The sequence below is a fragment of the Triticum urartu genome, chromosome 1, assembly GCF_003073215.2.
Source record: "Triticum urartu cultivar G1812 chromosome 1, Tu2.1, whole genome shotgun sequence".
Lineage (NCBI taxonomy): Eukaryota > Viridiplantae > Streptophyta > Magnoliopsida > Poales > Poaceae > Triticum > Triticum urartu.
The window spans coordinates 397,029,480-397,040,567 of NC_053022.1; the positions used below are offsets into that span (position 1 = coordinate 397,029,480).

The window sequence follows — 11,088 nt, forward strand, 5'->3', positions numbered from 1 at the left end:
AAAAGAAACCGAAAAGAAAAACCGGAAAGAAAACGGAAAAGAAACGGAACGGTTCTTTTAAGAAAAACCGAACCGGGGAAAGAAAAAGAGGCGCGGCGCGGGGCTACCTCCGGCGGCGGCGGCACGGCTAAGGCGGCTATAGGCGGCTTGGGGCTTGGGGTGGGGAGAGGGGGGGTTATGGGGTATTTATATAGGTGGGGGGTTTCTTGGGGGAGGGGGCAAGCAATAGGAGGGGGGTTAGAAGTCCTACTAGGACTCGGCCTAGGGCGGCGCAAGGCAGGCGGCGGGGCTGGCGGCTGCGCCTGGCGCACGGGGCGGCTGGGCCCTTGGCCCAGGCGGGCGCTGGCTCTCCTTTTTTTTAAACGGTTACGCGCGCAGAAAACAAAATAAAAGAAAACTAAACAAACTCCGAAAAACCTAAAGTAAATTTTTCCTGACTCGTAAAAATGAGCCGAACAAAATGAACTTTCCTCCGGACCTAGATGCAATTTTTGAAAACGCGCATTTTTCCTATCCAAATAAAATGCAAATAAAACTAGGGAAAAACCAAAATTTGATCTATTTATTAAATCTTCATTTTTCCTAAATTTGAGAAAGTCATATTATTCCCTCTCTCATTTTTTGATATTGGAAAAATAATTAAAGATGAAATAAATAAATCAAATGATCCTCTTTTCAATTTTGAGAAAACTCTCAAATATGAAAATAACGAAATCTCCGACTCTCTCCGAAGGTCCTTGAGTTGCGTGAAATTTCTAGGATCGACTAAAATGTATGAGAATATGATATACATGATGATCTAGTGTATAACATTCCAAATTGCAAATTTAGGATGTTACAAACCTACCCCCTTAAGATGAATCTCGCCCTCGAGATTCGGGTTGGCTAGAAAATAGGTGAGGGTGGTCCTTGAGCAAATCTTCTTCTCTTTCCCAGGTGGCTTCATTCTTGAGTGGTGGTTCCACTGAACTTTGCAAAACTTGATAACCTTGCTGCGGGTAACTCTGCTGGCATAATCGAGAATCTTGACTGGTTTCTCCTCATATGTTAAGTCATCCTCCAACTGAATCGCTTCAAGCGGTACTGTATCTCTTAGCGGTATCTCCGCCATCTTGGCATGACATTTCTTCAGCTGAGAAACATGGAATACATCATGAACTCCTGACAGTCCCTCTGGTAATTTCAAATTATAAGCGACTTCTCCCATACGTTGCAAGATCTTATACGGTCCAACGAAACGCGGTGCTAATTTTCCCTTAACTCCAAAGCGCTTAACTCCTTGAAGTGGGGATACTCGAAGGTAAACTCTGTCTCCAGTTTCGTAGACTGTCTCCTTGCATTTAGAATCTGCGTAGCTCTTCTGCCTGGACTGGGCTACCTTGAGCCTATCGCGAATCAACTTAACTTTCCGTTCAGACTCCTTAATCAAATCTGGTCCAAAGAATTGACGGTCTCCAACTTCGTCCCATGACAACGGTGTCCTGCACCTCCTTCCGTATAAAGCTTCGAAAGGTGCCATATTCAAACTGGTTTGGTAACTGTTGTTATAAGATAACTCCGCATACGGCAAGTTATCGTCCCAGCTAGATCCATAATCTAGTGCACAAGCTCTCAGCATATCTTGCAAAATCTGATTAACTCTCTCGGTCTGTCCGTCTGTCTGCGGATGAAAAGCTGTGCTGAACTCTAGTATGGTTCCTAAAGTTTCATGCAACTGATTCCAAAATTTTGAGGTAAATTGAGTTCCTCTATCTGATACGATACTCCTCGGAACTCCATGCAAACAAATGATCCTATTCATGTATATCTTTGCCAACTTAGCACTGGTGTAAGTGGTCTTAACTGGAATGAAATGTGCTACCTTCGTCAAACGATCAACTACTAACCATATCGAGTCATAGCCTGCTTTCGTCCTGGGTAGTCCTGTGATAAAATCCATGCCTATCTTATCCCACTTCCATTCGGGTATCGGCAATGGTTGTAACAATCCTGCTGGCTTCTGATGCTCTGCCTTTACTCTCTGACAAACGTCACAAACTGCTACATATGCTGCAATATCCTTCTTTATTCCGGTCCACCAGAATGTTTCCTTCAAATCCAAATACATCTTGGTATTCCTTGGGTGAATCGAATACGGTGAATCATGTGCCTCGTGCAAAATCAACTTCCTGATCTCCGGGTCATTTGGCACATAAACATGGTCCTCAAACCATAGGGTATCGTGCTCATCCTCACGAAATCCCTTTGCTTTTCCTTCGCTCAATTTCTCTTTTATAGCAGCAATCTCCTTGTCAGATTTCTGAGCTTCTCTGATTTTATCCATCAATGTTGACAGGATCTCCAATGCTGCTACATAGCCTCTCGAAACTATTTCCAAACATAGCTCACGAAGGTTTTCTGCTAACTCCTTTGGTACTTCTCCCGTCATTAATGTATTGACATGGCTCTTACGGCTCAATGCATCAGCTACCACATTAGCTTTTCCGGGGTGGTAATGCAATCTCATGTCATAATCCTTGATGAGCTCCAACTATCTCCTTTGTCTGAGATTCAACTCCTTCTGCGTGAAAATGTACTTCAAACTCTTGTGATCCGTGTACACCTCACAATGATTTCCAATGAGGAAATGTCTCCACGTTTTTAATGCATGCACCACGGCTGCTAACTCCAAATCATGCATGGTATAATTCAACTCATGAGGCTTCAGTTGTCGTCAAGCATACGAAACAACTCTTCCTTCCTGCATAAGCACTGCTCCAAGTCCTCGACGTGAAGCGTCACAATACACCTCATAATCCTTGGTCTGATCTGGCAAAATCAATACTGGTGAGGTAACCAAGCGTTTCTTCAATTCCTGGAAACTAGCCTCACATTCCTCAGTCCAATTGAACTTAGTATCCTTCTTCAACAATTCAGTCATAGGCTTTGCAATCTTTGAAAAGTTCTCAATGAATCTCCGATAGTATCCTGCGAGTCCAAGAAAACTCCGGATCTCTCCAACTGTCGTTGGTGATTCCCATTCGGTTACGGTCTCAACCTTAGTGGGGTCAACTGCTATACCTTCTCCGGATATAACGTGTCCAAGAAATCCAACTTTCTTTAACCAAAATTCACATTTGCTGAACTTGGCATATAACTGATGTTCCCTTAGCTTCTCCAAAACCAAACGCAAATGTTCCTTATGCTCCTCTTCATTCTTTGAATAAACCAGGATGTCATCAATGAACACTACGACGAACTTATCAAAAAACTCCATAAACACTTTGTTCATCAGGTTCATAAAATAGGCAGGTGCGTTAGTCAATCCAAATGACATAACGATATACTCATACAGTCCATATCTTGTGGTGAATGATGTCTTAGGTATGTCCTGCTCTCGAATCTTCAACTGATGGTACCCTGATCGCAAATCGATCTTGGAAAACACTTTAGCTCCTTGCAAACGATCAAACAGATCATTAATCATTGGCAGTGGGTACTTATTCTTGATGGTTACTTCATTCAATCCTCGATAATCAACAACCATCCTTAATGATCCATCCTTCTTTTCCACTAGAAGTACGGGTGATCCCCAAGGCGAAGAACTTGGGCGAATGTAACCTTTATCCAATAACTCCTTAATCTGATTCTTAATTTCCACCAAATCCTTTGCTGGCATCCGGTACGGTTGCTTCGATATTGGGCCTGTACCTGGCAATAACTCAATCAAAAACTCAATGTCTCTATCCGGTGGCATGCCTGGTAATTCCTCAGGAAATACATCAGGAAAATCCTTTACCACTGGTACTTCTTCTTGCACAACTCCTATTAGGCAGTTTACTTGTGTCCTGTTTGGCACATGCCGGGATACATACTTGATCCTTCTTCCTTCTGGTGTGGTAAGCAAAATTATCTTACTGGCGCAATCGATGTTTCCTCCATACATCGACAGCCAATCCATACCAAGAATCACATCCAGACCTTGGGACTCCAGAATAATTAAATCCGTTGGGAAAACATGCCTTCCTATACTTAATGGCACTTGGAAACATCCTTGTCTGGCCATGTACTCTGCTCCTGGCGAGCTTACTAGCATAGGCGTTTTAAGAATCCTAGTGGGCAGGCTATATTTTTCCACAAATCCCCTTGATATGTATGAATGCAATGCACCAGTATCAAAAAGAACGAGTGCGGTAAATGTCTTAACCAAAAACTTATCGATTACTGCATCAGGCTGATCTTCAACCTCCTCCACATTGACGTGGTTCACCTGTCCTTTATTGAAAGGGTTCGGCTTCTTTCCAGAGCTTCCATTGCCATTTTCATTCTGGCCTTCGGGACTTTCATTGGCATAATGTCCGGTCTTGGAACACTTGAAACAAGTGACTTGACTCAGATCTCTCTTGGTTGGGGTCGATGGGGTGGTACGGTTCTGGCCGTTGCTTCCTCCATTCCCATTACCATTCTTGTGGCCATTATGGTTGTGCGAACTACCTCCTCCATGGGTATGCTGAAACTGAAATCCCGGTTTAGGGGCAAATCGAGGCTTCTGCTGGGCTCCAGAGTTATACTTCCCCTGTCCATACTTCCTCTTACGGTTCTCAATCTGTTGTTTCTTTTCTTCAATCATGATGGCACGATCTACCAACTCCTGGTAGTTGTTGAAACTCGCTATCATCAGCTGCATGCTTAGTTCATCATTCAGTCCTTCCAGAAACTTCTCCTGCTTAGCTGCATCCGTAGCAACGTCATCTGGGGCATAACGTGCTAACTTGCTGAAATCGTCAACGTACTGGCCAACTGTCCTTCCTCCTTGGCGTAAGTTGCGAAACTCACGCTTCTTCATGGCCATAGCTCCTGCTGAAACATGGGCAGTGCGGAAGGCTTGCTGAAACTGATCCCATGTGACTGTCGGTGTCGTCGATAGCTCTTGCTGAAACATGGGCAGTCCTACTATCTGCTCCAGCTTCGTCTTCAAAGTCGGGTTCACTTGGATCCGAATCGGTGTCGTCGATGATGATGTAGTTGTCCGGACATGCGACGTACTCGTCTTCCTCCTTGGATGCTAACTTCCTCTTGAGTTCTTCAATCTCCTGCTTAAGATCGCCATTGTGTCTTGCTAGAGCTACGATCTCGTCCATGTAGTCCTTGCGTGTAGATTTCAGTTCTCCTTCTAGCTCGATGATCCTTGCCTTTGCATTCTTCAACTCTATCATATCATTGCACATCTGGTTCTCGTGGCGTCGAATGTGCTGGTTTAACTCCTGGATGAAAGATGCAATGGATCTATCCTTCTTGGTGCTGACTAACTCCCATTGTTCGTCTCGGCGTCCGCAAATCTGGTAGATAGTGTCCTTGAAGTCTTCTTGATAAACTTCTCCAATGCGTCCCATGGTGATATGAGCTGCCATGCTCCTTCCCAGACTCTAGGTTGGTGCATTGAAAACACTATCTATAGGCTTCGTGATTGGCACGAATGTCCTTTCCGGAACGTGAGCTTGAATCTTCCAGCGCTCCTCTTCAGGCAGAGTGGCGTTGAAGGTTCCCTGAAGCTTGGTAATCCAATGTTCAGGTACTTGGTGATTTCCTTCAGGTGAAATCCAAATGGTGTGCCTTCATCCGGTTGAGCGTACTTAATCTTCGCGTTCTTCATCCTAAAAAAGTAGAAAAGATGAGTAATTAGAAAATGAGAAGAGAATAGTGATCTATGGCTTTAACTTAGTGGTCGTGTCCTACAGTCAGCGTGTGCTCTGATACCATCTCTGTAGCGACCCGACCTGAATGAATCAAGTCTACTGTGCTCCGGTGTCATTCCTAGATCAGTAATGCTGACACCACACAGTACATCGAAGGATTTATAGCAGAGTGGCAATCACACACTTATTACATTGTTGTCTCAAAGAGAACTTATTACAATAAATATGGCTTATGGCCATCTAATAACGATAACAGCGGAAGACTCGGAAGATAAATGGGTCCATCAACTCCAACGGCATCACTGAGTATAGAACCATGACCTAAAAGCACCTTACTCGTCGTTTGAAAAGTCTGCAACATGAAGGTTGCAGCCCAAAAATGGGTCAGCACATGGAATATGCTGGCAATGTAACACATAGAGAGTAATGGAATGAAACAGCTATACTATATGCATATATGGCTGGTGGAAAGCTCTATGGTTACAGTTTTGCGTAAAGCCAGTTTTTCCCTACTGCAAAGGAATAAATTTATTTAACTATCATGGTAGTTGTTAAACATCGAGAATGGTTGACAGCATTCCGATCCCAATTAAGTGAACAATTAAAACCCAACAACATTAATTAGAAGTAACATGATGAGATTCACATGATATTCAAGTACTAGATACTCAAGTTGTCCATAACCGGGGACACGGCTAACCATGATTAGTTTATACACTCTGCAGAGGTTTGCGCACTTTTCCCCACAAGACTCGATCACCTCCGTTTGGTTTCTCGCACTACAGGGTGTTTGAGAAGACGGATGACCGAGACACAGTCTTTCAGAAGCGCTAGCACCTTACATGTGGGTAGACCGGTACACCTACTTTCCCCTACATCTGCTAGTCTACCCGTAAGAGTTCGCACGACTTAGTCAACTATGCCAGAGCCCATAATGGCTTGTGGCTGCACACGGAAGTTACTAGCATGAATGATCTTATGATCCCTTTGAGCCTGGGTGGCGGTCCGAAATAAAAACAGGCAAGTCCTGATAGACATCAGGTGCCTCAATCCACCCAGATGTGTGTTTAAGTTGCCACCTTAGATAAACCCTTAATTATCAATCTCACATTTGTCATGGATATCACTCACCCAATCCACGTCTACTAGCATAGCATGGCATAATAAGAAAACGTAGAAATAACTCCCAAAGGTTTGATAATAATACAGGTAATAGGTACTACCTCATCTACTTCCCATCCCACAATTTAATTAGATCCTAATCATGCACTGTGAGAGGATTGATCTAATGCAATAAAACATGGGTTGTAGAAAAGGTATGATCAAAGTGTTACTTGCCTTGCTGCTGATCCGCGAGACCTAGGGTTTCGAAGTAACAAGCGGCGCAATCCGGGTGATCTATCACAGACAAACAACAAGCACACAATAAGTACTCATCTAATGCACAGGTAAAACTCGAACAAGGGAACGAACCAGAGAGTTCAACTTAAGAACTCCGGTTGCAACGAAAGAAAGAACCGAACAAAGAAACGGAAAACAAACGGCGGAAGAAAACAACTCGGTTCTAGCAGGTTGAAATTAGCTCAAATTTTACTGTAGCAAAGGCTTGTTCAAGTTGATTAGACGGAACGGCGGTTTCGAAACGAAACTCCAGGCGCTTGAATCAACTGATTCCGATAAACGAGCGGGAAGAAAGACTAGAACGAAGATCGAATCTGGGATCGCGATCGCGGAATAAATCAGACGAAAAGAAAGAGACGAACGGTTAAACGAACGGGCGTCGTTAACCGGAAAAAAATCGGTGATCACGTTCGTTGAGACGAACGGTCCGAAAGAAGAACGAAAACCGATCTAGGGTTCTCGGAAAAGAAACCGAAAAGAAAAACCGAAAAGAAAAACGGAAAAGAAACGGAACAGTTCTTTTAAGAAAAACCGAACCGGGGAAAGAAAAAGAGGCGCGGCGCGGGGCTACCTCCGGCGGCGGCGGCTATAGGCGGCGGCGGCTTGGGGTTAGGGGTGGTGTGGGGAGAGAGGGGGGTTATGGGGGTATTTATATAGGTGGTGGTGGGAGGGGGTTTCTTGGGGAGGGGGCAAGCAAGAGGGGGGGGTTAGAGTCCTACTAGGACTCGGCCTAGGGCGGCGCAAGGCAGGCGGCGGGGCTGGCGGCTGCGCCTGGCGCACGGGGCGGCTGGGCCGGCCGGCTGGGCCCTTGGCCCAGGCGGGCGCTGGCTCTCCTTTTTTTTAAACGGTTATGCGCGCAAAAAACAAAAGAAAAGGAAACTAAACGAACTCCGAAAAACCTAAAGTAAATTTTCCCCGACTCCTAAAAATGAGCCGAACAAAATGAACTTTTCTTCGGACCTAGATGCAATTTTTGAAAACGCACATTTTTCCCTATCCAAATAAAATGAAAAATAAAACTCCGGAAAAACCAAAATTTGATCTATTCATTAAATCTTCATTTTTCCTAAATTTGGGAAAGTCATATTATTCCCTCTCTCATATTTTGATATTGGAAAAATAATTGAAGATGAAATAAATAAATCAAATGATCCTCTTTTCAATTTTGAGAAAACTCTCAAATATGAAAATAATGAAATCTCCGACTCTCTCCGAAGGTCCTTGAGTTGCGTGAAATTTCTAGGATCAACTAAAATGCATGAAAATATGATATGCATGATGATCTAGTGTATAACATTCCAAATTGCAAATTTGGGATGTTACACTTTTAGTCTAGCAAGTAAATATTTTTTCCGTCATTCTTTTAGCTCGATGTAAACAATATAATTGCTTGTGCAGACACAAGTATGCTACCTTCCGTTTCATAAACACATGTCCTAATACCAAATATGCAGCAAAAAAAACTAGCTCGATGTAAACAATATAATTTGTGCAGCCACAAGTATGCTACCTTCCATTTCGTAAATAGATGTCCTACTACGAAACATGCAGTAAAAAATATGTAAGTTTGACTACTACAATATGAAAGATGGTTCACATTTGTAAGATAAATGTTATTTTTGATTTATCATGTTCTAGGTTTATCATGACTTGTAAATTACAGAACTATTTCTGACCAAGAGACTGAGAGAGATATGTGAAACTCATTATTTAGCTCATTTAAATATCACAAAATTATTTTAGGAGAGACCATCTAGCGTACTCAATTGTGGTATTGGCCGTGCTATTATTTTATGAGTTTATTTTGATGTCTACTTATTTATTTTAAAATTAAAATCAATATTATGGATAGCAGCACATTCACTGGTGATGCAAGAACATTCCAGCTTGCCTGAAGAACAAAAGGTTCCATTATTTTGTGAGTCTATACAATTGTTTGCTTGCATTGTATAATAAACTTCATGTGAATTTGCATCACTTGCACCCTAATCCTTATCGGATATATACCTATACTAATTGCCAACCCCAAGAAAATTCACACGCTAATTATTATATAAAAAGATCTGAATCATGATTATTTTTGTCCATACAAGATAGTCAGAGTGTAATAAACTGTACATAGACCCTACATTATTAATATATGCAGATGAAGAATACAAGACTTGCACTCAGTCCTGCTTGGTTCCTTTCGTTTGTGCCACATCCATTGGAAGTGAGTTTTTAGCTGTCTTTCTTTGTGATAAAATGTGAAAGATTCAAATCCCAATGTTGATATCTTCTTTCCAGAATGATGCTTTGCTGGTGTTTTTCACCTATTGTCTCACATGTTAAATATCTAGAGCATACTTAGATTTGCTATTTCTGTATTTTGTTTTTGTAGACTTAGTACAAGGAGTAAGGACACAGAGAAATAATATTTGAAAGGTGCAGGTTGAAATATAATTGACAAAAAACATATAAGGAAAAAGGTCTTACTAGAGATAGTCATTTATGATGTCAAATTCTCTCCCCTCACGATTCTTGGCTTGTTGCCTTAGGCTGATGACCCACCTAATAAAAATAACTAATAATTTGAATTACAACGCATAATGTGAGTTTTATCTCTCCGTCAAGACATGTATCCTTCAATAGTGTACTAGACCTTATGTAGAGAAAGAAAGATAGAGAGGACTAGTTCTTGTTAATTTTGTCAAAGAGATGGAGAGACAAACATGGAAAGATGGGAGGCACACAAATGGGGGAGATGGAACATCAGGGGGACTTCGGTGCTGCTTCTTGATCAGCTCGGTGCATGAGGAGGTAAGAAACAGGGACATAGAGGACCATTGGGCTTAAAATTTATAGAAACTCGAAGATTGACAGCTGGAAGCCATGCTGCTTTATGTTCCCATCGAATTTTGTGTGCGCAATTCGGTCGGGCATTACGTCAAACATGTGGGAGGCATAACATACATGTATTATGGTTCACTACTCATACACAGCAACTCCAGCGGCATGCAACAATCAAGAAATTTAGAGCAATGGCATGCAGTAATCAGAATATTTAGAGCAAAAGAGGGAATCAAGTCATGACCAAGAAAACAGAGCAATGATGATGGAACTTACATTTCGCCGTGGCTTCGTGCTTGGAGATGAGGCGTGCAAAGAAACGTAGAGAGGAGAAACGCTGGACGTTGCTGAGCTGATGCAATTGTTTCCCACAGGGCTCAGTTTGTCCATCGCTCTTGTATGAGGAGCCGGAAGATAGCGGCGTAGCGCCCCTGCAGCTTGCGCTAGGAGAGAACACGGAAGAGCACAGAGCCGTGGACGTCGAGGGGAGGCGGCAGACCGGACGCACGACTCAATTGCGGATCTGCGGAAGGGCGGCGCCCCGGCCCACACCGTCGAAGCCGGCGGGCAGCGAGAGCGCACCGCGAACGCAGCTTGTCCCGTGAGGAGGACTGCAGGCCGGCAACCTGTCGTGGCGCCGCCGGCCGCCGGCCGCCACGATCCGATCTGATCTGGGATTTCGATCGAGGGACTCGAGTCCTTTCTGTACGTGGTGCTGGAATTTATTCTATTTTGGGCAGTCCAATAACTATTTAAGAAATTCTTAATAAATCTTAGAAGCTTACTTAGCCCATTTATGCAAGGCAAGGGATACTACTAAAGTTTAGACCCATATTGCTAGTTTAGTGAGAGTTGGATCTCCTTATAAGGGAGGTTTTTTCCCCACTTGTACGAGCATGAGAACAAAAAGATATCCACGCGCGCTCCTCCTCCGTCGCCCGCCTCGCTACGCCTCGATGCGGGTTGCGGGAATGAGCCAATCCAATATCTAAATTTTTGCCACGCACTACGGGTATACGAAAGGTCATGTGGGAGTTGAAACGTTTTCTGTAGTGGACACTGAATTCGAACGGCACGCCTCTTCAGTCGCTGCCTGTTCGCTTCGTCTCCCTTCGTTGCTTCACCTCCTGCCGCAGTCTCTTCGCGTCCTTCTCCTGTGCCTATATAAGAGAGGTCGCTCCTC

General features: G+C 43.4%; 1 protein-coding gene across 6 annotated transcripts in view; it reads right to left on the reverse strand.

Moving 5' to 3' along the window:
* LOC125514527 overlaps nucleotides 1-10,755 on the reverse strand; it is a 34,112-nt gene extending 23,357 nt beyond the window's left edge. The window contains exons 1-3 of one of the 6 annotated variants that reach the window (XR_007286490.1): nucleotides 10,182-10,625; nucleotides 9,552-9,626; nucleotides 7,014-7,073 (exon numbers count right to left, since the gene is read on the reverse strand). Coding sequence is in view for 1 of the 6 variants with exons in the window: in XM_048679869.1 (XP_048535826.1) it covers nucleotides 10,182-10,183 (2 nt within the window). In the remaining 5 variants the exon portion in view is untranslated. Of the gene's footprint in view, nucleotides 1-7,013; nucleotides 7,074-8,287; nucleotides 9,389-9,551; nucleotides 9,640-10,181 lie in introns of those variants that run through there. The other 5 variants (XR_007286512.1, XR_007286516.1, XR_007286481.1 and 2 more) reach the window with 5 other exon arrangements.
* Between the last annotated feature and the right edge of the window lie 333 nt (nucleotides 10,756-11,088).